We start from the raw sequence: 26,760 nt of genomic DNA, 5'->3' as shown, positions 1-26,760 counted from the left end.
ACAAATGGACCCAGATTTTGGGTACAAATGGACCCAGATTTTGGGTACAAATGGACCCAGATTTTGGGTACAAATGGACCCAGATTTTGGGTACAAATGGACCCAGATTTTGGGTACAAATGGACCCAGATTTTGGGTACAAATGGACCCAGATTTTGGGTACAAATGGACCCAGATTTTGGGTACAAATGGACCCAGATTTTGGGTACAAATTGACCCAGATTTTGGGTACAAATTGACCCAGATTTTGGGTACAAATTGACCCAGATTTTGGGTACAAATTGACCCAGATTTTGGGTACAAATTGACCCAGATTTTGGGTCAAAAATCTGGGTACAAATTGACCCAACCTTTTTCATAGTGTACGCTTAAGTTAGAAACTTGGCATACGTAATCAAAAACCAAAATTAAAAATGATCGCGACCTTTGAAGCTACTGTATCATCGTGGAATTGTTCCCGTTATTCAAAGTACACCTGCCGAGTTGATGCTGTCATATGATGCAAACAATACCTGATATTTTTTTTAGCCGGATTTTCCGATTTCCCTTGCGCAACGTCTGGTTTTCGGGTCCGTTAAGTTAGCCCCCCCAGCAACCCGAAATTTTATCAGAGACCTATATTCTATTTGCACCCCCCTTGCACCACCTTGCACCACCAAAATAAAAGCTTGCACCAGAACAGGGCGGATTGCACCGGCAAAATTAAACTGGGGGGCCAACTTAATGGCCAGCCCCCCCGAATTTCCAAAGGTCATTTTTTTCCCTATATTCTATTTGCACCCACCTTGCACCACCTTGCACCACCAAAATAAAAGCTTGCACCAGAAGAGGGAACATTCCACCGGCAAAAAGGAACTGGGGGGCCAACTTAATGGCCAGCCCCCCAGAATTTCCAAAGGTCATTTTTTCCCTATATTCTATTTGCACCCACCTTGCACCACCTTGCACCACCAAAATAAAAGCTTGCGCCAGAAGAGGGAAGATTCCACCGGCAAAAAGGAACTGGGGGGCCAACTTAATGGCCAGCCCCCCAGAATTTCCAAAGGTCATTTTTTCCCTATATTATATTTGCACCCACCTTGCACCACCGAAAACAAAGCTTGCATAGAATCAATGTCACATAAGTGTCCGACACAAATAATGTATGAACAGTCTGATTAGAATCGATTTGTGGTGGTTGTTGTATCATAAGTAAAAAAACGTAAAAATACGACTTCATGTTTTGGGAGCGGTTCTAATATAACTGACCGAAACAAAAACAATTTATGAGCAGTCTATTTATTAATAGTATCAGAAGTAACACAATAAAAGTAAGTAGGTCATTGAAAAACTTACTGGCAATTTTATAAAGTGGGAACCGAGGGGCAGTTATCTCCTTCGCAGAGTGCAGAAGTAATCAAGGTTAAAAATTTAATCGGATTAAATTTAATACAGCCAAAGCTGCAGACATCAAATTTAATCGATTTAATCAACCAAGAGTGCCGATTTAATCATGGGAGTGAACTGCCTCTCGGTTGGAACAAATCATATAGAAATATTTTGACCAAGTTGATTAGTAGTGCTATCAAAAGTGTCCTAAACGACAGAAGTACTGACAAAGCTAACTATCGCGCGAAATTTTCGCTTGCGATTTTGATGTGTTCATCCGGCTTATCTCTTTCAATTTCCACACTAACCTGATGGTACCCGATAAACAAACTATAAGGCGTTTCTATTATCAATATCGTTTAAACTCAATGTTCATACAACTGTGCGCCGATTCATTTTGTGTGTCGTTAAAGGGATCAGCAGCCTACGTTGCATGTTGGAGCCTATATTGAAATTATATGTGCTATAATTTTACGATACTGCGCGTGTCTGAGATTCGGGCTCCATTAAGTTGACCCGCCCTAATAAGCATAACTAAAATAACATAGCCTATCAATACGCACCAATTATGCACCATTACGCACCGTTAATTTCAAATTTTGCACCAGTGCCGTTTTGACGGAATTTAATTTTTTAAATGGGCGGGCCAGCTTAACGATAGCCCGCCCAATTTCGAATTTCCAAAAAAACATAGCCTATCAATACGCACCCATTATGCACCATTACGCACCGTTAATTTCAAATTATGCACCAGTGCCGTTCTGACGGAATTAAATTTTTTAAATGGGCGGGCCAGCTTAACGATAGCCCGCCCAATTTAGAATTTAAAAAAACAGCCTATCAATACGCACCCATTATGCACCATTACGCACCGTTAATTTAAAATTTTACACCAGTGCCGTTTTGAAGGGAGTTAATTATTTAAATTAAATGGGAATTATTTAAATTGAGACCTCCGTAAGCACGGAGATTTACGTTGTTGGAAGACTGTTTGAAATACCTTAGAATTAAAATTAAGCGACGTAATTGCAAATTTAGGTTATATGACAATCACAGCTATTCAAAAATATAACTTTTATGAATATCGGACTTCAATTGAGAAACGGTTTGAAGACTTTTAGGCGAAAATATAAAACTACGAAAATTGGAGACCCGTAAATTACCGCGAAAGCCATACTTAAAACTAATATTTACTAATGGAACCGAAGATATAAGTCCGCTGGATCCTAACCTAACCAAAAATAGTTTTTTTTAAAGTTATCGGACATAATTTTCAGTATGTTAGGCTCAGATTTCAAAATTATGAAGGGCGATCGATGCCGGTATGTGTACATTCGAACGAGTTAGCCTTTACCTCCCTATCCCTTTAAGCGGCGGCATCGGCATCGGCATCGGCTACATTGTAAGTGAAACTAGTACAAACAAATCCTTAGGATTGTGAGTAAAAACCTAGGCGCAGTGTAATTTTGGGGCACTTATACCTGAAATTTCAAAAGTGGGGCCCTAAAATCGGTCCAAATGGGGGCCGTTAACAATCGTGCGCCTAATGGGAAAATCGCCACTGTGCTTAACAGAGCCGTTCGCTATTTTATGAGGAACTAAAGAGTTATAAATAGTAATCATCGGGAGCACAAGGTTGAAAACCCCTGATCTAGACTAACAATATGAACTTGAAAAGTTGATCTGACTCGTAAAACAGTGTAGTACAAATTTCAAAAATGGTGGTGCATAATGGTGCATAATGGGTGCCAATTGATAGGCTACTTTTAAGGCTGAAAATTCTAAATTGGGCGGGCTATCGTTAAGCTGGCCCGCCCATTTAAAAAATTTAATTCCGTCAGAACGGCACTGGTGCATAATTTGAAATTAACGGTGCGTAATGGTGCATAATGGGTGCGTATTGATAGGCTATGTTATTTTAGTTATGCTTATTAGGGCGGGTCAACTTAATGGAGCCCGAATCTCAGACACGCGCAGTATCGTAAAATTATAGCACATATAATTTCAATATAGGCTCCAACATGCAACGTAGGCTGCTGATCCCTTTAACGACACACAAAATGAATCGGCGCACAGTTGTATGAACATTGAGTTTAAACGATATTGATAATAGAAACGCCTTATAGTTTGTTTATCGGGTACCATCAGGTTAGTGTGGAAATTGAAAGAGATAAGCCGGATGAACACATCAAAATCGCAAGCGAAAATTTCGCGCGATAGTTAGCTTTGTCAGTACTTCTGTCGTTTAGGACACTTTTGATAGCACTACTAATCAACTTGGTCAAAATATTTCTATATGATTTGTTCCAACCGAGAGGCAGTTCACTCCCATGATTAAATCGGCACTCTTGGTTGATTAAATCTGATTAAATTTGATGTCTGCAGCTTTGGCTGTATTAAATTTAATCCGATTAAATTTTTAACCTCGATTACTTCTGCACTCTGCGAAGGAGATAACTGCCCCTCGGTTCCCACTTTATAAAATTGCCAGTAAGTTTTTCAATGACCTACTTACTTTTATTGTGTTACTTCTGATACTATTAATAAATAGACTGCTCATAAATTGTTTTTGTTTCGGTCAGTTATATTAGAACCGCTCCCAAAACATGAAGTCGTATTTTTACGTTTTTTTACTTATGATACAACAACCACCACAAATCGATTCTAATCAGACTGTTCATACATTATTTGTGTCGGACACTTATGTGACATTGATTCTATGCAAGCTTTGTTTTCGGTGGTGCAAGGTGGGTGCAAATATAATATAGGGAAAAAATGACCTTTGGAAATTCTGGGGGGCTGGCCATTAAGTTGGCCCCCCAGTTCCTTTTTGCCGGTGGAATCTTCCCTCTTCTGGCGCAAGCTTTTATTTTGGTGGTGCAAGGTGGTGCAAGGTGGGTGCAAATAGAATATAGGGAAAAAATGACCTTTGGAAATTCTGGGGGGCTGGCCATTAAGTTGGCCCCCCAGTTCCTTTTTGCCGGTGGAATCTTCCCTCTTCTGGCGCAAGCTTTTATTTTGGTGGTGCAAGGTGGTGCAAGGTGGGTGCAAATAGAATATAGGGAAAAAATGACCTTTGGAAATTCTGGGGGGCTGGCCATTAAGTTGGCCCCCCAGTTCCTTTTTGCCGGTGGAATGTTCCCTCTTCTGGTGCAAGCTTTTATTTTGGTGGTGCAAGGTGGTGCAAGGTGGGTGCAAATAGAATATAGGGAAAAAAATGACCTTTGGAAATTCGGGGGGGCTGGCCATTAAGTTGGCCCCCCAGTTTAATTTTGCCGGTGCAATCCGCCCTGTTCTGGTGCAAGCTTTTATTTTGGTGGTGCAAGGGGGGTGCAAATAGAATATAGGTCTCTGATAAAATTTCGGGTTGCTGGGGGGGCTAACTTAACGGACCCCTGGTTTTCACTTTGTAGTCACGTCAGCCGAATATACGGAAGGCGGCAGGCAACAACCTCGGGCATAAGGGAGACGATTCGCTATAAAGCAAGCGGAATTCATCCGTTCATCTTCATTCCAAAAACATTCTACGATCGGCGTGGGATTTAAAAGCTCGACATCAAAATGAAGTTTACAACGAGCGTCTTGTTCGCAATGTTTATCGTTGCAGGTAAGAATTATATTTCATTACTGAAAATAAGAGTCGACTATAGATGGCATTATTTATTTTAGCCATAATAACATTGGAAAGCGCGGAAGCGGTAAACGAAATCTGTCTGCTTCCGAAGAAATCTGGACTGTGTTTAGCGTTATTTAAACGTTTCTACTACAATTCTAAGACCAAGAAATGTGAAGAGTTTACGTATGGCGGGTGTAACGGAAACGCTAATAATTTCGAAACAATAGAAAACTGTCAAAAAACCTGCGAAACCTCTTAATACGGTATTCGCCGCATTAAGTTTACATGACTGTAAATTGCGATCGAAATAAAACTAAAATATTACGCCATTTGGTTGATAATGCTTTAAAATTTTGAAAAGATGAAAATATAATTATTGGACAGAAGCAAAGTTAAAATATTTCATTGCGATATGTATGGAAAGGGGTCCAAGCGATCTCGCTGAAGTTGTTGCTAATTGTCTTTGCTTGGGATAATGCGCCACCTTCGCCAAATGTCAATTTTGACAAATTTAAAAAATGGGTAGTTGATTCATATTGACAAAATGTCATTTCTATCTCTTTACGACTAACCGCTGATGAGATATTGCCATGAGACAAGTTTAATTCAATTCAGACAGTCTTAACCTGCAGACAGGGCCGGATTAACCCCAATATCTGCCCTAAGCAATTTAAGAAATTTTGTGCCCCCGCCCATCATTAGTTAGTAGACGCCGGACTCAGGAAAACAAAATTCTTATTTGGAATCTTGGATAATACTAATACAGATGCATTTATATTTTACTCCGTAACTGAATTTTTTAACGTGTATGAGATACATTTTGTAGGATAAATTTTTATATTTTTTAAATAAAATTTTATGGTAAATCCGCCACTGAAATAAGGTGAAGCGGGTGGGGTGCATTTGGCCGACTCCGCATTTGGCCGACTCCTCATTTGACCGACTTTTCATTTGGCCGACTGCTCATATGTCCGAATGCCCATTTGGCCGACAGCTCATTTGGTCGACTTTTCGGTCGGCCAAATGAGCAGACCATATGGCCGACTACTCATTAGGCCGACTACTCATTTGGCCGACTACTCTTTTAGCTGAAATTCTGGTCGGCCAAATGAGCAGCCCGTTTGACCGACTGCTCATTTGTCCGACTACTCATTTGACCGACTGCTCGTTTGGCCAACTGCTCGTTTGACCGACTGCTCGTTTGACCGACTGCTCATTTGAACGACTGCTCATTTGAATGACTGCTCATTTGACCGACTGCTCATTTCACTGACTCTTATACTATAGCCTGTCCTTATCTATGTATTTAGTGTTAGGTTGACTTATAGAACGGGCAATGTATTCTAAGTATTGGCGCCTGACGGCGCCGCGCACTCACTTCGCTCGAGCGCTGGGGGGCCGGACCGGCGCCCCCCCCAGCCCCGCTCTTTATAACCAAGCTGGGCTTTCTAAAACGCGACCTAGAGGACAGTACCTAGCCAAACGCACCTAGTATCGTCTAAATGACATATGAGCAGTCGGCGAAATGAGTAGTCGGCCAAACGAGTAGTCGGCCAAACGAGCAGTCGGCCAAACGAGCAGTCGGCCAAACGAGCAGTCGGCTAAATGAGTAGTCGGAAAAATGAGCAGTCGGTCTAATGCACTGTCCATTTGGCCGACTGCCCATTTGGCCGAATTCTCAGTCGGCCAAATGGACAGTCGGACAAATGTTCAGTCGGTCAAATGAGTAGTCCATTTGGCCGACTGTCCATATGACCGACTTCTCAGTCGGACAAATGTGCAGTCGGCCAAATGGACAGTCGGCGTAACGTGTATTTTGTGGTCGGCCAAATGAGAAGTCGGCCAAACGAAACTCTCCCGGTGAAGCGTCTACAGCTGACATCGGCAATTCGCCAAAACGACTATACCTCAGGGGAGAGTTTCGTTTGGCCGACCATAAAATACACGTTACGCCGACTGTCCATTTGTCCGACTTTTCATTTGGCCGACAGCTCATTTGGTCGACTTTTCAGTTGGCCAAATGAGCAGCCCATTTGTCCGACTGCTCATTTGTCCGACTGCTCATTTGTCCGACTGCTCATTTGTCCGACTGCTCATTTGTCCGACTGCTCATTTGTCCGACTGCTCATTTGTCCGACTGCTCATTTGTCCGACTGCTCATTAGTCCGACTGCTCATTAGTCCGACTGCTCATTAGTCCGACTGCTCATTAGTCCGACTGCTCATTAGTCCGACTGCTCATTAGTCCGACTGCTCATTAGTCCGACTGCTCATTTGTCCGACTGCTCATTAGTCCGACTGCTCATTAGTCCGACTGCTCATTAGTCCGACTGCTCATTAGTCCGACTGCTCATTAGTCCGACTGCTCATTAGTCCGACTGCTCATTAGTCCGACTGCTCATTAGTCCGACTGCTCATTAGTCCGACTGCTCATTTGACCGACTGCTCATTTGACCGACTGCTCATTTGAACGACTGCTCATTTGAACGACTGCTCATTTGAACGACTGCTCATTTGAACGACTGCTCATTTGAACGACTGCTCATTTGAACGACTGCTCATTTGAACGACTGCTCATTTGAACGACTGCTCATTTGAACGACTGCTCATTTGAACGACTGCTCATTTGAACGACTGCTCATTTGAACGACTGCTCATTTGAACGACTGCTCATTTGAACGACTGCTCATTTGAACGACTGCTCATTTGAACGACTGCTCATTTGAACGACTGCTCATTTGAACGACTGCTCATTTGAACGACTGCTCATTTGAACGACTGCTCATTTGAACGACTGCTCATTTGAACGACTGCTCATTTGAACGACTGCTCATTTGAACGACTGCTCATTTGAACGACTGCTCATTTGAACGACTGCTCATTTGAACGACTGCTCATTTGAACGACTGCTCATTTGAACGACTGCTCATTTGAACGACTGCTCATTTGAACGACTGCTCATTTGAACGACTGCTCATTTGAACGACTGCTCATTTGAACGACTGCTCATTTGAACGACTGCTCATTTGAACGACTGCTCATTTGAACGACTGCTCATTTGAACGACTGCTCATTTGAACGACTGCTCATTTGAACGACTGCTCATTTGAACGACTGCTCATTTGAACGACTGCTCATTTGAACGACTGCTCATTTGAACGACTGCTCATTTGAACGACTGCTCATTTGAACGACTGCTCATTTGAACGACTGCTCATTTGAACGACTGCTCATTTGAACGACTGCTCATTTGAACGACTGCTCATTTCACCGACTCTTATTGCCTGTCCTTCTCTGTGTATTTAGTGTTAGGTTGATTTATAGAACGGGCAATATATTCTAAGTATTGGCAACTGACGGTGCCGCGAACTCACTTCGCTCGAGCGCTGGGGGCCCGGCCAGGCGCCCCCTCAGCCCCGTTCTTTATAACCAAGCTGGGCCTTCTAAAACGCGTCCTAGAGGACAGTACCTAGCCAAACGAGCAGTCGGCCAAACGAGTAGTCGGTCATATGAGCAGTCGGTCAAATGCACTGTCCATTTGGCCAACTGTCCATGTGTCAGATTTCTCAGTCGGACAAATGGACAGTCGGCCGACTACTCATTTGGACGACTGCTCATTTGGCCGACTGCTCATTTGGCTTTTGGACGATACTAGGTGCGTTTGACTAGGTACTGTCCTCTAGGACGCGTTTTAGAAGGCCCAGCTTGGTTATAAAGAACGGGGCTGAGGGGGCGCCGGGACGGGCCCCCAGTGCTCGAGCGAAGTGAGTTCGCGGCGCCGTCAGGCGCCAATACTTAGAATACATTGCCCGTTCTATAAGTCAACCTAACACTAAAGACATAGAGAAGGACAGGCAATAAGAGTCGGTGAAATGAGCAGTCGGCCAAACGAGCAGTCGGCCAAACGAGCAGTCGGCCAAACGAGCAGTCGTGACTTTAGTATATTTAGTATAGTCAAAACAGTTCATGTAGCCTTTTTGTTCCTGCGGTATTCAATATATTTATGGAGGTAATCGTTTTGGCGAATTGCCGATGTCAGTAGACGCTTCAAAGGAGTATTTATATTATAAATATTATATAATTATACTGATATAGTTATTTTTATTTAGTTTAAGTTCCATTGTATCATTATCACATTTTTTAGTTCTTCCTAATGAATAAAATTTAGATGGTGCCCCTAATTTCTATATTTCTTGATGCCCTAAGCAATTGCTTTTTTTTTCCTAATGGTTAATCCAGGGCTGTCTGCAGAACTAACCATAATCGTTAAAAAAACATAACTTCCCCAGCGTTTAAACAACTATCAATATTAAATTCCAAACCGTCCGCTGCGTTGCGATGGAAATTAAGCGCTACACAGTTGGGGCATGGACTCTAGCCCCAGCGATTACTTAGCAATTAAAAGCAATCGGAAAGCTATAAATAGGCATTTTTCATCATCGACTTTTATCAATTAGACGCCATGGCTGTAATAAGCGAGACACAGCGAATCCAGATTATTAATTTAAGACAAGAAGGAGCTATGTGGAATTTTATTTCTGCAACAGTTAATGGTTCCGTTAGGAGTGCCAAATATCGCTACGCGCACTTTCTACGACATGGCACAATTATGGTATGGTTACAAAAAATTAATCTTTGTGAAATGTGTTTTTTACTTAATGATTTTCACAGAAGTGGCCGACTTCAGAAAATAATGCGCGCTCGAGATAGGAACTTTTTTAGAGACGCCTTGCGAAATCCGGGTATTTTAAGTAGGCAGTCAAAATGTCGCTGGGATAAAGCTAGGGCTAGAGTCACTGCCCTAACACTGTGGGTGAAACTGAAGAAAATTGGATTACAACGTCGTCGTTCCCTATGCAAGCCGCTTCTAACCCCGAGGTACAAGCTAATTCGTATTTAATTTTGTCTACAGCTTCTTCGACAGAGGCCTGCACGACGTCCTATTTTGCGCGTTTTAGCGCGTTTTGACGAGCTGGCTCGTACCGATCTCAAAGGAGCTTCTAGCTCGCCGAGTTGAAAGTGGCTTGGCGCGCTTAATCGAGGATCGTCGAGCTGAAACTAGCTCGGCGCGCTAAATCATAGATCGCCGAGTTCAAAATAACTCAGCGCGCTAAATCGTAGCTCGGCGCGCTAATCCGTACCTCGGCGAGTTGAAAGTAGCGCGGCGCGTAAGTCGATAGTTCGGCGGGTTGAAATTGGCTTGGCGCGCTATTTTGTAACTCGGCGTGCTAATCCGTAGCTTGGTAGGTTAAAATTAGCTCCGTGGGATAAAATTAATAAATAGCTATGCGCAGTAATTCCAGCTTGACCCTAGTAGCGTTGGAGATAGTTCGGACTGTTGATTGCGAGCTCAGCGATTACGCCGCCGTTCTTAAACACGTAGTTATAATTGTAATTAACTTATATACTAGTTGTGGAGTATCCGAGTTAAAATTGGTATAAGGGAATAGAACCTCGGGTTTTTTGGTTTCAATACACTCCGCTCCCTCTATGGCTTTAGATATTTTTGGCGCTAGTGAGTCACTTCTTGATAAAATTGTTAGCATAGAAAAGCATAAAAAACTGAGTTGAGGTTATATTCCCTTTAAACGTTTTATTAAACGCACTGCTATTTGCTATGTCATGGCTAGAAACAATTTTATTTACAAAAGAAAGCTTACAAACTGCGACTAAAGAACGATCGCGGATTGAAAGCTTTCTTCTGTAACTAAATTTGTATTAGCTAATATCATAAGTGTATAATATACTAGCTCCCTAGTATTAGTTAGCATTGTACATAGGCTATTCGTTAACAGAGATTTCTTCCAAGACGTCCAAGTCTCCATCTGAAGGCGAAAAATCAAAATAAAAACTTTCTTGTGAAATTTGGTTTCGTTTCAACGAAAGAATCGAAGTTCGTTAAGTGTAACGCGAGTTGTTGCGAAGAGATAAGTTTTTAAGTACAAATGTTTTACGACAATACTGCAGTTTATATTGAAATTGATAAAATATTATTCCATAACGTTGACACATTATTTGTCTCGTTTAAATTTTTCCCAAATCAAGGATTACGCTAGCCAACAAACCCATCGACACCCGTGAAAAATTTAAAACAAACGTCGTCCATTTATCTCAAAATCAATGTTTCCAAACGGCCATAATATATCGGACAGCGGAATACGTTATACTTAACAATTCTTACACCCATACGCCCCCCTTCAGGGAAGTGACATTAAAATCATTTCAGCAGCGCTTTTAAAGTTAAAAACTAAAATGTATACAATAAACTTATCTAGCGCGTTGCGCTATGGAATTGCGGGCCGAGCAACTTTCAACTCGCCGAGGTATGGATTAGCGCGCCGAGCCACTTTCAACTCGCCAAGCTACGATTTAGCGCGCTGAGCTATTTTGAACTCGGCGATCTATGATTTAGCGCGTCGAGCTACTTTTAACTCGGTGATCTGCGATTAAGCGCGCCGAGCCACTTTCAACTCGGCGAGCTACGATTTAGCTCGCCGAGTTTCTTTTAACTCGATTTAGCGTGCTTAAAACTCGGCGAGCTAGAAGCTCCTTTGAGATCGGTACGAGCCAAGGTTCGTAAAATAAAAAGGCAGCTCGTCAAGACGCGCTAAAACGCGCAAAATAGGACGTCGTGCAGGCCTCTGTTCTTCGATGGCCTAGCGACGTATTGTCCTGGCTTATATTGTTCTCAGACGATTACGTTAGGTGTTGGTTTTATACCCTTGATCGGTTTTTTTCCAAGCTCTCCGACTGTCTGGGTAACATGACGAAGGCACCAGCGCAATTATTCGACGTTTACACCGAGAACCAAGAGAAGTGGACAATTTTCCGTCAACGTATGGTGGGGAAGCTGGAATTCTCAGATCGATTGTTGGCCGTTGAAGACCAGTTCTGCGCGATTCCATGTTGTCATCGCTAGTGGCCATGCAAGATAACTGTTCTGCGCATTCAGTCAGGGTGGTAACGTGCTTGTCGGCAGATGAAGGTATTGCATTATAAGAGTGCCCGGCTTTATCAGTCGACCTGAATCTGATTGTAAACCTCTGAAGAAAACGATTCCGCTTATCGCCAAAGATTTTACAAATATGGTCATCACCGCCTTCAACCTTCTGACGACTTAATGGTCATCACCGCCTTCAACCTTCTGACGACTTAAAACTTGCGCAATTTAATCAACCCGTTCAGAAGAAGATTAAGAGAGTGCTTAAGAAGGAGGGTTGGTGTAAATCTATTTTAGGAATTTAGAAAATTGTTAAGTCAATAAATTCAACTTAAACCAATTAATGTTTTTGAAACGTTTTCCTCGTTCTTCTTAACCGGTGTTTATTAACATAGACACAATTAAGCTGATGCTAACTAAGCTAGTGCGCCGAATGGAGGAATTTGCTAATGATTTGACTTGAGACACTCTAAAATTTGGTTTCTGAAACTGATCACTGTGCTTTTCTGTATTCTGCCTTTAAGAGTTATATTTATTCTTAGAAAACGCTTTATGGAAAATACTTTTATTTCTAACAACACATTGATATCGAAATAATATTTTAAGGAACAAGTTACTGAAAGCATTCGCTATGATGGTTACTTTTTACTAGGAGAGGTCGTCCGCGAAATCTCAGTACCATTTACATAATTTGATTGTAGAAGAAGTCTGAAATCTGAAAATCTGTCATGTACTCGGGTAGTTTTGTATTCATTAAAACTATCGCCTCACAACCGTCAGTTCATAATAGTTTCCAGTTAGTGTCGCAACACGGATCTTTCTCGCCTTTTCGCGTTTCCTAGATCTCGTGTCTCCCGTAGCCTTGGTTGGCACCTCGTTCGAGGGTGGGTTTCTTTTAACTCTGCAGCCGTAAAGTGTTGTTTCAGGAGTGGAATATATGTGGAATCTGTTTGTTGTCCTTCGCTTAATGGAGAACGTGGTCACAGCGTCTCGAACAGAAACTGAAATCAACACCTTACCTAATGGTCTTAGAACCAAATAAGCCAGGACAACACGTCTCTAGGCCATCGAAGAAGCTGTCTACAAAATAAAACTACGAATTAACTTGTGCCTCGGGGTTAGAAGCGGCTTGCATAGTGAACGACAACGTCGTAAATCCCTTTTTGCAGTTTCGCAAACCAAGTTAGGGCAGTGACTCTAGCCCCAGTTTCATCCCAGCATCTTCTTAACTGCCTAATTAAAATACCAGGATTTCGCAAGGCGTCTCTAAGCAAGTTTCTATCTTGAGCACGCACTGTTTTCTTGAGTCGGCTACTCCTAGAAAATTCCTATATTACTGAGTAAAAAAACATTTCACTTTCTTTCTTAGACAAATTTTAAAAAATATTAACCATACCACAATTGTGCCATGTCGTAGAAAGGGGGGCGTAGCGATATTTGGCACTTCTAACCGAACAATTAACTGTTGTAGCTATAAGACTCCACGTAGCACCTCCTTGTCTTAAATTAATCATCTGGATTCGCTGTGTCTCGCTTATTACAGCCATGGCGTCCAATTGAAAGAAGCCGATGATAAACGTTCGCCTATTTGTTTTTAATTGTTTGGTAGTCGCTGGGGAGTGCCGGCCCGAGCCCCGAGTCAAGTTTTAGGATGAAGCGAAATCCAATTATGGTGCCCGCCTTGCTTGCCCCTAATATAAAAATATTTGTTTCCTTTATTTTTCTTTACCACTGAGGCACCCCCTTAGACTTAACGCCTGGGGTGGCCGCTTCGTTCGCCCTACGCTACAAACTTTTATTAATAAATTTCTTTTTTAAACAAAACTCTCAGGGTTCTATGCTTACTATACGTTTAAATAGTCGTAAATTTCGACCAAGACGTCTATAAATAGCTTGTGATGTTTCAAACTCCCTTCTCGATAACTAAACGCCATTTTACGTTCCATGACCACTCCTAGCACTCGGGTCCTTTTGCCTAGAGGAACATGAGTTAAGACTGAATTTCTAACAAACCGTGTTGGAGGAAAGGACGAATATGGGCAATAGTTCTGTTGTGGCTTTCATTAACCTAGAAAGCCAATCTAACGTTAGTAATTGAATGCAAAATTCTAAAATCGCTTCAGTGGTTATTGGAAATAGCATCAGTGACAAAGCGCGAACGAAGTCGACAGCAAAAAAAACTAGGTTTCAACAGCGCGTAATCGAAGTTGGCTGTACCGGACGCTATAAATGTACATTTAACTTCGATTTTTAGCGTGATTGAAGCTGGCCGTAACTAGGTAACGATTTGAAATTGTTATGGTATTTTTTTGCGGGAAAAATTTATCATAAATTCACACACCCTTTATTCCAGAAAAATGATATACGAAATAGAAGCAAAGCGAGCCCTGGCAAGTTGGAAAAAAAAGAGGCAGGGCCCGCCCTGGCAAAATGGAAAAACCAAGGCGGGGCGGGGCCCTGCCTTTGAAAAAAGCACCGGGGCGACGCCCTGCCCCGACTACACCACTGGGTTTCAATAAGATTATTGTGAAATAAAATTTTATGGATCAAGTTTGCTGTATGGTATAGTTTTAATCAGACATTTGATATGACATTTTCTGTCCCATAAACAATTCATTATGCTGTTTACTAGACAGCGGCTAATCTGATTTTATATGTTTTTCGTTCCTACGCTTCAGTTAGAAACTTGGCACACGCAATCAAAATTAAAAATGATTGCGACCTTTGAAGCTACTGCCTATTTGTCATCCTGGAATTTTCCATCCAATCAAAATACCCATTTTTCAAAGTACTTAAGCCTAGTTGATGCTGTCATATGATGCAAACCATACCTGATATTTTGTTAGTTGGATTTTCCGTTTTTCCTTGCGCAACGTCTGGTTTTCACTTTGTAGTCACGTCCGAATATACGGAAGGCGGTAGGCAACTACATCGGGCATAAGGGAGACGATTCGCTATAAAGCAAGCGGAATTCATCCGTTCATCTTCATTCCAAAAACATTCTACGATCGGCGTGGGATTTAAAAGCGCGACATTCAAAATGAAGTTTACAACGAGCGTCTTGTTCGCAATGTTTATCGCTGCAGGTAAGAATTCTATTTCATTACTGAAAATAAGAGTCGATTAAAGATGGCATTATTTATTTTAGCCATATTTACATTGGAAAGCGTGGAAGCGGTAAACGAAATCTGTCTGCTTCCGAAGGACAGTGGACCGTGCTTTGCCATATTTAAACGTTTCTACTACAATTCTAAGACCATGAAATGTGAAGAGTTTACGTATGGCGGCTGTAAAGGAAACGCGAATAATTTCGAAACAATAGAAAACTGTCAAAAAACATGCGAAACCACTTAATACGGGTATTCGCCGCATTATGTTTGCATGGCTGTAAATTGCGATCGAAATAAAATTATATATTAAAAAATTACGATATTTTGGTGGTAAAGCTTTACAATTTTGAAAAGGTGAAAATGGGATTATTTGACAAAAGTAAGGTTAAAATATTTCGATGCGACGAGTATGGGAAGGGTTCCAAGTGATATCGCTGAAGCTGTTTCTAATTGAATAAAGAACATATATTTTGTAAAACCGTTACAAACAAAGAAATATACTAAATAAACAGATAATTATGGGAAAGAAAATCTGGCTTAATTTTTGGTATTCAACTATCCATATGTATCTTTCGACAAACAAACCATGGAAAGGGTATGTCATTGTCACGATTATAGATTTTTCTTCTGCGTTATTACTTAATTAATTCATATTCAAGATAAAGCTCCTTGACTTAACGAAATCAAACTTGGTAACTAAATAACCAATTCTACCTCAAAATAGATTTTCATCAACACCAAAATAAGTCCTATAATACAGTGTGCTTGGCCTAATATTATACGTAACATTAGCACAACGGACTCGCGTACTTCAGTGTTAAATTGGATGGGTAACGATTATGCTGATGCTAAAGCGATTTCGACATATAATTATAATCTTAAAGGCTAGGTTTTCTTCTGCCCGTCACCCTTTAAATTTAGTTTCCTACCAATCAAATACCCTGGTGGTAGGCCAACAGCAGAACATGTTGGCCTACCACCAGGGTATTTGTTTGGAAGGAGAGTAAATTTAAAGGGTGATAGGCAGAATAAAACCAAGTCCTTTAAATCAAATTCTGAAGGTGGGTCACAATTTTCACAAACATGTCTATATTGGAGTTTAATAGAATTGTTGTGGAAAGCGCAAATTATCAGTAAACGACTACACCCCTAAACTTGAACTAATCCCTTTCACCAGATAATCTTATATTTTGACTTGGATATCTGTCTCTTTACAGCTTGACAACAATCTGTATCTTTTTTCACTCTCGTCTTTATCGTTAGCACGCCCACTAAGCTGCATTTGTCGTCTGCATAGTGCATACTCTTTAGGGATTGAATCGTCCCAAGAGTGTATTTGTTTATACTTGTGGAGAATGGCCGTGTTGAGACGAATTATCAGCTTCAGCTAGGCTATTACCCTTGGCACTACCTTAGGTCAAAGTCACCGAGCGACTTTTAATGCCTTTAAGCTAGTGGCTGGGTTACAATGCGTAGGAAGGTGGTGGCCAGCCCTTGTATGCCACACGAGACAACAGCTCCCTACATTTACTATTACCGTTAACCTCAACAAGTTTTTATAGGAAGGGCCAAAAGCGAATGAGATGACGTAATTTTGGGTTGTGTATATCCGAATAGGGCCAAAAGCGAATGAGATGACGTAATTTTGGGTTTTGTATATCCGAATAGGGCCAAAAGCGAATGAGATGACGTAATTTTGGGTTTTGTATATCCGAATAGGGCCAAAAGCGAATGAGATGACGTAATTTTGGGTTTTGTATATCCGAATAAGGCCAAAAGCGAATGAGATGACGTAATTTTGGGTTTTGTATATCCGAATAAGGCCAAAAGCGAATGATATGACGTAATTTTGGGTTTTGTATATCCGAATAGGGCCAAAAGCGAATGAGATGACGTAATTTTGGGTTTTGTATATCCGAATAAGGCCAAAAGCGAATGTGATGACGTAATTTTGGGTTTTGTATATCCGAATAGGGCCAAAAGCGAATGAGATGACGTAATTTTGGGTTTTGTATATCCGAATAGGGCCAAAAGCGAATGAGATGACGTAATTTTGGGTTTTGTATATCCGAATAGGGCCAAAAGCGAATGAGATGACGTAATTTTGGGTTTTGTATATCCGAATACGGCCAAAAGCGAATGAGATGACGTAATTTTGGGTTTTGTATATCCGAATACGGCCAAAAGCGAATGAGATGACGTAATTTTGGGTTATGTATATCCGAATAGGGCCAAAAGCGAATGAGATGACGTAATTTTGGGTTTTGTATATCCGAATAGGACCAAAAGCGAATGAGATGACGTAATTTTGGGTTTTGTATATCCGAATAGGGCCAAAAGCGAATGAGATGACGTAATTTTGGGTTTTGTATATCCGAATACGGCCAAAAGCGAATGAGATGACGTAATTTTGGGTTTTGTATATCCGAATAGGGCCAAAAGCGAATGAGATGACGTAATTTTGGGTTTTGTATATCCGAATAGGGCCAAAAGCGAATGAGATGACGTAATTTTGGGTTTTGTATATCCGAATAAGGCCAAAAGCGAATGAGATGACGTAATTTTGGGTTTTGTATATCCGAATAAGGCCAAAAGCGAATGATATGACGTAATTTTGGGTTTTGTATATCCGAATAGGGCCAAAAGCGAATGAGATGACGTAATTTTGGGTTTTGTATATCCGAATAAGGCCAAAAGCGAATGATATGACGTAATTTTGGGTTTTGTATATCCGAATACGGCCAAAAGCGAATGAGATGACGTAATTTTGGGTTTTGTATATCCGAATAGGGCCAAAAGCGAATGAGATGACGTAATTTTGGGTTTTGTATATCCGAATAGGGCCAAAAGCGAATGAGATGACGTAATTTTGGGTTTTGTATATCCGAATAGGGCCAAAAGCGAATGATATGACGTAATTTTGGGTTTTGTATATCCGAATAAGGCCAAAAGCGAATGAGATGACGTAATTTTGGGTTTTGTATATCCGAATACGGCCAAAAGCGAATGAGATGACGTAATTTTGGGTTTTGTATATCCGAATAGGGCCAAAAGCGAATGAGATGACGTAATTTTGGGTTTTGTATATCCGAATAGGGCCAAAAGCGAATGAGATGACGTAATTTTGGGTTTTGTATATCCGAATAGGGCCAAAAGCGAATGAGATGACGTAATTTTGGGTTTTGTATATCCGAATAGGGCCAAAAGCGAATGAGATGACGTAATTTTGGGTTTTGTATATCCGAATAGGGCCAAAAGCGAATGAGATGACGTAATTTTGGGTTTTGTATATCCGAATAGGGCCAAAAGCGAATGAGATGACGTAATTTTGGGTTTTGTATATCCGAATAGGGCCAAAAGCGAATGATATGACGTAATTTTGGGTTTTGTATATCCGAATAGGGCCAAAAGCGAATGAGATGACGTAATTTTGGGTTTTGTATATCCGAATAGGGCCAAAAGCGAATGAGATGACGTAATTTTGGGTTTTGTATATCCGAATAGGGCCAAAAGCGAATGAGATGACGTAATTTTGGGTTTTGTATATCCGAATACGGCCAAAAGCGAATGAGATGACGTAATTTTGGGTTTTGTATATCCGAATACGGCCAAAAGCGAATGATATGACGTAATTTTGGGTTTTGTATATCCGAATAGGGCCAAAAGCGAATGAGATGACGTAATTTTGTGTTTTGTATATCCGAATAGGGCCAAAAGCGAATGAGATGGCGTAATTTTGGGTTTTGTATATCCGAATAGGGTCAAAAGCCAATGTAGCTTCAAATAATTTTGAATGTTTTATATGTTCTCTAAAATCGCGCCAAGATATAAACAAATAGAGCAGAAAACAAAAGTAAAATCAAATGAGCAAGACCAAGATTAGTTATTTGGTTTTGGGTCTTCGTTGATGTAGTCAAGCTGGTTGTAATAGACGAAGCACATGTTATTCTGTGGCTGGAGCCGAATATTGTGTCCATAAACAAGCTAAGCCATTGACGAATTGATTCTGTTCTCGAGTAAGTTGTAGCTGAGTTGATTACAGCATAGGAGCAAAACGACGGAGGATTTGAGTCATTTAAGGTATCTAAGAAATAATTAAGCCATTAATAATCTTTTATTTAATGACTGAATTGCATTATTGTTATGATCTCCTTCGCTGGGCATAGGCATGGCGGCAAACAAAGCTTTTCCAAGCCCTTGACTGAATTCGAACCAGAAGCCATTTCAATAATAATATTAATAATAACTCCCCCCTTGAATTTTTACGAGTCAAAAAGGTAACGAAAAAATTGCATATAACTTCATTAAAAAGCTCCTGTTTAGTTTCTTCCAAATATTGTTTTGGAAATAATGCTATTATTTATTTCTTAAGTAGTTCTGCGATATCCATTTAATTTTCAACTATGCAGCTTCAGTGACTAAACACACGACGGTCTGACCATCGATTTTGTTTAAATTTTAAACTGGGAAGTTTTCGACGGATTGTTGGGTTTTTAAGAGGAAACTGTAACCAAAACGGCGGTATTTTCAGTAGTCGGTGTAGTGTAGCACTGCTGAGGCGTTTTCCGAGTTTCTCAGAAGTTATAAAATAAAATAATTAACTTCTCGTAAGTTGTAATTATTTATTTTAACTCTTAAAATGATTTAGGTTTGTATTTCGTTGAATCGTCCCACGTAAAACCAAATAATATATATGACTACGGGAATCTTGGATAAACGACTTAAGCGGAATGCAGTAGAATTCGCGATAATTAAAATATTTAAGCTTCGGTGACTAAACCAGCGATAGTCTGGCCATTGATTTTGTGTTTTTTTATTTTAAACTGGGACGTTTTCTACGGATTGTTGCGTTTTTAGTAGGACTGAGCTGTAGGAGGAAACCGTAACCAAAACTGCGGTATTTTCGATAGTACCTAGGGCTGCAGACATTGAATTGATAATAATACTGCTAGAATTACAATTACGATTTCTGCTGCAATGGTTACGCGGGACCTGTTCTGAGAAGACTGTACGAAATTCATCTTTATAATTAGGCGGTAGTGCCATCTATATTTTGTAAAGTTATATGGCTAAAAATAAATAATTTTTAGCTAACTCACCGTAGCTTGTGTTAAAAAGGATCGTTTTGACAGAATAAAATTATTTTTGAACAACTTTTAAGGTTTGTTTGTTACGAGAAATCATACATTTCAATTTCGCATCAGATTCGCGCAAAAATTCATTTGCCATATAGTGGCCACCACTAGAGACAGATGCCGCCACGGTAGAACGATAAAGTTGATAAAGTTTCCTCATTGAAAGAAATTGGTCCCGCGCCAGCCAGATTAAGTTGTACCTGTATTTATTCCCAACTCAATGGCTGCAGACTGTAGTCGGTGTAGTGTAACGCTGTTAGGGAGTTTTCCGATTTTTTTAAGAAAATATAAGACGTAACTTCTCGTAAGTTGTAATTATTTTTTAACTTATAAAAATAATTTAGGCTTGTATTTCGTTGAATCGTCCTACCTATAACCAAATAGTATATATGACTACGGGAACTTGAGATAAAACTGCCCAGGCGGAATGCAGTAGAATTCGCGACAATTCATAATCGTTATGGCAAAGAAAGCAACACAAGCGTCAATGTTTACCTTCTTAAAGAGGAAAAGCACACCGAATTTGGAATAAGATACAGAGTCTACAACTACAGCATGTAAAAACCAGAAAATTAATTCTGAGCAATTAGTTGATCATGCAGTGGCTTCTACAAGTGGAGTTAGTAAAGAAACAGAAGATATATTGGAATTACCCAAAATCACAAGCATTGACAGAAAACCAAGTGTCTTTTTTCGATCTATCACGTTCTCATCATGAAGGTCCAGTTCAACCAATACTACAAGAATATCCTCAAACGTCTAAGCGTTGGTTCAACTCTGGATATTTCAAACATTTTCCATGGATAGAATACTCCGTAAATGAGGATGCCCTCTTTTGTTTCAGTAGTCGACATTTTAGTCCCAATATTGTCCGTTCGGGCGAAACTTGTGGGGATATAACGTTGGTCGACAAGGGATTTAAAAAATGGAACGACATGAAAGAATTGTTGAGACAGCATGAATCCAGTAGCAAGCACAGAGATAGCACAGCGCTGTGGACGAATGCGAAAAATGTGTCAGCTGGAAAGACTGAATCTGTAGCAAATCTCATAAATGTTCAGAGAAAGTCGGTTGTTCTGGAAAATAAAAACCATATCAAGTATTTAATTTTAGCGACTTCATATCTAGCTCGGCAAGGGTTGGCTTTCCGTGGTGATGATGAGTCACAAGAATCGTCAAACAAAGGGAATTTCGTTGAATTGCTCGAAATGATGAGTAAGTTTTTACCTCAACTAAGGGAAAGACTTCGAATGAGATACGGACATTACACATTACATTAGCGGAGTATCTCAGAACGATATTTTACACTGCTTGGCAAACATTCTTAGAAAGAACCTTATTAGTTCACTAGGACCCTACTGGGCATTGATGGTTGATGAGTCAAAGGATATTTCTCGCAAAGAACAAATGAGCTTCGTCATCAGATCCACGTCACCAAATGGTTTAGTTTGGTAAAAGCCTCTAGGTACTTTTCATATGGAAAAAGTAGATGCTGAGGCATTGAAAACTGCTATCAACAATGCAGTTTTGGAAAACAAATTATCGTGGGATATATGTGTGGCTCAATGCTACGATGGTGCTTCTGTCATGAGTGGTCACCTTATAGGTGTTCAGGCACGGATTAAAAAAATTGCACCACATGTCATATACATTCACTTCCACGCCCATCGACTAAACCTAGTTTTAGTCAATACAATTAAAAATATTCCTGAGATCGTTGCCATGTTTTCCATCATTCAATCAGTTTATGTATTTTTATCAGTTAGTGGCCCCCGACATGAACTATTTGTGAAAGCACAAATTGAGAATAATCTTGAAGTCTTGGAGCTCGAAAGATTAGTTGAAACTCGATGGTCTTATTGATATCGATCCGTTCGCAAAATAAAGCTTCGTATTGAAACCATTGTTAATGTGTTGGAAGCCATTGCTAAACAGAATGCTGACAGGTTAACAGCTGCAGAAGCTCAAGGTTTGCGAAAACGAATACATTCAATATCATTCCTTCGTTGTTTACTTGTCACTGAAAAGCTACTTGGGGCAGTCTATTCATTATCGCAAGAATTACAAAACTCATCAGTCGATTACCTATCTGCCATTCAACTACTAGAATCAACCAAAAACGATCTGATGGCATTTCGAAACAATTACACTTGGGAGGCATTTGCAAAAGAAGCTGATGAAATTGGAGTTCAAATTGGTATTCCACTGAACGACATAAACTTCCGTAGGCCACAGCGAGCTCAAGTGTTGTCGAAGAAACTAGCTGACTATTATGTGATGTCAATAATTGGTAAGAAGAATTTGAAGGTTGCAGAGAAGACCCAAAATACCGATGATTCAAATTCAATGCGCGTCGGAATCCTTTTTAGAGTGTATAGACCGGTTTCTATCTGAAATCGAGGCGCGATTCACATATAACTGTAGTGTTTTAAAGAGTGTGTTGGCTTTCAATCCTAGTGCCAATAATTTTTTATGTCCAGATTCAATCAACGAACTTGTGAAACTATATCCCACTTGCGGTCTTTTATTCTATCATTGACAATTCTGGAAGTTAGAACATGCTTGAGTCGTAATCCACTTGCTTTCAGGGAGCTCTTAAAAGCAATTGACCTTGTTCTGACATTGCCGGTAACATCGGTTGAAAACGAGCGATTTTTCAGCTGCATGAAACGTGTTAAAACTTACCTCCGAAAATGTGGAGACCAACGTCTCAGCGATCTGCTGGTCATTGCGTGCCTCCAAGAAGACGCAAAAATCTTAATATTGACGAAGTTATTAATGATTTCGGCAATATGAAACAAAGACGATATCCGGTGTTTTAGCTTTAAAAATGGAATCTTTTCGACTTTTTAAACTTGATTTATATTTTTAATCTTTGAAGGAACAATAATGTATTTATTTATACTCAGAGTCTAGAGAGAATGACTATATCTAGACGATTTATCGCGTCATTTCTATTCCCGCTGGTATGCTCCTCCGCTTAAAATAAAAATCAACTCGACTTGGAATCTCATGGGCTCCGTAAAACTGACGTTTCCCAATTCGATTGAAACAGAAGCCGGTGACGTTTGGTCTTCCTCTCCGCTCCCGATACGGGCAGAGGTATCCTGGGGCCCGGGGTCAAACTTACTCGCGGGCCCCTTCGATTTGCACCCCCCCCCCTTGAGAGCTGAAAACGTTTCCCAAGTTATCTTTATTTGCACCCCCCTCCCCCTTGAGCTTCTTCGATGGGTCCTACAGATACGCCCCCCCCCTTATGGGCCCTTTTCGCCCGGGCCCCGGGGATTTTGCCCCCTCCCTCCCCCCTCTGCACGGTCCTGGATACGGGGGAAAGGGGCTCACCGTAATCTCAACATATTCAATCTTCCGAAATATAAATACATATTCTTGGTGCGAATTTTTTATTTATGACCGAAATCCTTGGTGTTCCACAGTTCCGGCGATGGCGCAATTAAAGCTGAAATTGAAGTATAAATTAAACATGTTTTTGCTCTTTAGAAATACCAGTTTCGTTGCGCTGGCCCCTGGGGCTCCCGCCATTAGACCATTGGACACCCAAGTTCGCCCCCCCCCCCCTGAAAAATCCTGAAATGACGTCCCTGCCCTTCTACCGCTTTGGTTCCTACTAAATGCTATGAGAAAGATGATGATGAAAGCTTGGAAAGCTCGTTAAGTTCTAATTGCTCTTTGGATAATTTGGATTATGATAAATTTATCGCTGATGAGAACAATTTATTTTCACCATCAGATTCAGGTAAAGTAAATGTTTCGTGAAAATAGAACCCAGTATATTAATATTTTGTTGACAACAGACGATAGCGTTGAGAACTTATCGAAGAAAAGGAATACTGAAAATATTGAATCTGGTAACATATTTAACTTAAATTCCGAAAGCAATATTTGAAATATTAAATTCTGCTCTGGCTTCCTGAAGCCAAACTAACCATCTTTTACAAGTATTAGGATTTGAAATTGGCTTTGCAATTGGAATAAACTTTACCCCAGCCATATGATTTTTATGATAAAAGCGAGATTCATTTCCACAACGTGGATAGGCATCGTTTTACGCCCATTTTCATAAAAATTTAATACCTAACTTTAAATACTAATAATAAATCGTTACTCATCCATAATTTCTAATAATTGTTAAGCAAAACTCCTGAAAACGGAATACTCCTTAAACCTAACCGCTGTTTTATTTTGAACGCAGAGAGCAGACGCTCGGAGAGTAGAACCCGTAACAAACGGAAGCCAAATTAGAACTTCCTTGAAAAACGATTCGTCGGGTAGGGTTACCCCCCTCCCTCTTTATGCGTATTGGCAGCCGTGGCGAAATGTACGCGGGAAGGTAGAGCACGGACTGTAAATTTTACAGTCCGTGGGTAGAGTGATATATCCAGGTAGAGACTATTATTAATACAAGGTGACACTCTCGCAGTCTGTAGGTTAGGAGTCGGGATTAAAATCGTCACAATAAGTGAATTTTGGAAAATATTTGAAGAATACTTAATTGTTTAGTTATTGACTTCATGTAGTGTATAATATTTATATTATTTTAATTAATGTTTTAAAATATATATCCACTATTTTATTATTATTGTCATTTTTCTGGATACGAAACAAAACAGGTCTGGTTGTTTCTAAATATGTTGCGAAATATTGTTAATTTATTGATTCCTTTAGTTGATTCATATGGAAATTTTACGAAACAGTCTCCAACAATAACATTTATTTCCTAGACAAAAATGTATCGCATTTTCCAATGAAAACCAGTTAAAATTAGTAATATAATACATGCAGGATGCCTTTACCATGGATATATATAATGCTTATTAATTTCCGACTCGTACGCTTCTCAAGGCATTCGGCCACGCTCTCCGTTTGAGGAAAAACAAGATGTACGACGGTCAGAATACACACAATCCTTATAATGTGTTAAGTTTGTTTGAGATATTCACAGCAACCAATATATCCACGGTCACACATAATTGAAGTTACACTTATTTGTTACTTCTAGTCATATTTTGAAAGAATCGTAGATTAATTCGATCAGTGTCACTCTTATTTTTTACTTCTGATCACACTTATTTGTTACTGGTTATACAATAAAGACTAGTTCGATCAGTTTCACACTTATTTGTTACGTTGAGTGTCACACTTATTACTTCTGGTCATACGCCGAAGACTAGGTCGATAGTGTCATACTTAATTGTTACTTCTGGTCATATGTTGAAAGCGCGGCGCACTCTGAACGGCCTTGAAAAACGCTAGAGGGAAACCATGAACTTTCTATTACCGGGACGAGAAACTAGCCGTTTTTTCTTCGACGTACAACGTCTAAGGATCTACGCGCAACATTTTCGCGCATAGCGGTACAATGTAAACAAACCGTTGCATCATTTTAGATCGCCACGTGCTATTTTAGTCTGCTCAAAATATTTTTGAGAAGGCTTAGCAAAGGAAGTAAATTCTATATATTCGCTATTCATTTAAATATCTATAACATGGATGGACGTAAAAGAAATGAATTATTTTAAAAGCGATTATGTTTAGAGAACGGCAATTCATTGACAGTAAAAAATAAAAGACATGTTGAGCATCCATATGCAAAGTAAGTGAAGGTAAAAAAAAATATTTTGGTTGAAACTTAAGTAATTGAATTGTGTATTTTTTCTAGGCCTTCGCTTTCAAAAATTGTTCAAAATGAAAATTCATCGTGTTTAATGCCAACTAAAAAAATTGATTGACGATACAACAAATATCAATGATCAATTAGTCCTAAATGAAAGTTTGACAGAAGTGGTTGATGTGTTGTCTGATACAAGTTTAGCAGTTGAAGCTGTGATAGGAGATAATGGTTTTTGTGATGATGAAATCCCACTACCAACACCTACAAATCCCCCTAAGAAAATAAAAAAATGCAATATTGGAAATTATCAACATTTTGACGGAACAAATTAACATTAAAGGCAGTATTTGGACCACAAGCAGCTCTGTGCTTTCCAAACTCTTTTTCTAAATTATCCTGATTTAGGCGATTAGTAAGTACAAGTTTGGCTCCTTTTCGTATTAGGAATATCACAATTTCAGCAACAGATTTAGCTAGAAACATTCAAAGTATTAGCACGAGTAATTGGTAAATCGCAAAACAAATGTTTACCAGTTATTTTTAGCCCTTTCATAGTCTCTCTGCTCAGCATCATGGAATTTCGCTGGTCAGCATTGAATGTACCAGAAAAATTTCTTACTTCATCTTTCCAAGCATTAAAGTACTCGATAAAATCATCTTCAAGCCACTAAATAAAAATAATACATGATGTTTTTATCATTGGCAGACTTAAATATAGATAAACTATAAAATTCATCAACTTTTAGTCTTGGATCATCAGTACTTTCATAAGGAGCTAGGTTTGGGTTTCTTTTGCGATAACCCTCTCTGAAATTTCTAGCATTCATGCAATCAAAAAATTTGTCCATGACGTTGATAAATTTGACCATTTCACTAACTTCTTCGCCAAATCGTTTATCAAGACCTGTGCAGCTAGATTTACTTTCATTCTGGAGAATGAATTTAAATACACATGGTCATATG

The 26,760-nt window shown here is 39.9% G+C and overlaps 3 protein-coding genes across 3 annotated transcripts; all 3 read left to right on the top strand.

Moving 5' to 3' along the window:
* The first annotated feature begins 4,775 nt into the window (after positions 1–4,775).
* Positions 4,776–15,277, top strand: LOC149936347 (BPTI/Kunitz domain-containing protein-like). Its single transcript, XM_090153668.1, has 4 exons — positions 4,776–4,975; positions 5,038–5,229; positions 10,268–10,374; positions 15,041–15,277. The coding sequence occupies exons 1-4, from the start codon at positions 4,930–4,932 to the stop codon at positions 15,275–15,277; spliced, it is 582 nt and encodes a 193-aa protein (XP_090009794.1). The 5' UTR covers positions 4,776–4,929.
* Positions 15,278–20,764: 5,487 nt separating this feature from the next.
* LOC149936346 (zinc finger MYM-type protein 1-like) lies at positions 20,765–21,448 on the top strand. The gene has a single exon (XM_090153667.1). The coding sequence runs from the start codon at positions 20,765–20,767 to the stop codon at positions 21,446–21,448; it is 684 nt and encodes a 227-aa protein (XP_090009793.1).
* A 196-nt stretch (positions 21,449–21,644) lies between these two features.
* LOC149936345 (zinc finger MYM-type protein 1-like) lies at positions 21,645–25,915 on the top strand. Its single transcript, XM_090153665.1, has 4 exons — positions 21,645–22,007; positions 22,056–22,458; positions 25,722–25,779; positions 25,846–25,915. Exons 1-4 carry the CDS (start codon positions 21,645–21,647, stop codon positions 25,913–25,915), a joined length of 894 nt encoding a protein of 297 aa, XP_090009791.1.
* Positions 25,916–26,760: the final 845 nt, after the last annotated feature.

This window comes from Leiobunum rupestre, chromosome 7 (genome assembly GCF_980474605.1).
Source record: "Leiobunum rupestre chromosome 7, qqLeiRupe1.1.hap1, whole genome shotgun sequence".
NCBI classification, from domain to species: domain Eukaryota; kingdom Metazoa; phylum Arthropoda; class Arachnida; order Opiliones; family Sclerosomatidae; genus Leiobunum; species Leiobunum rupestre.
This window is presented reverse-complemented; position numbering and strand designations above follow the sequence as displayed.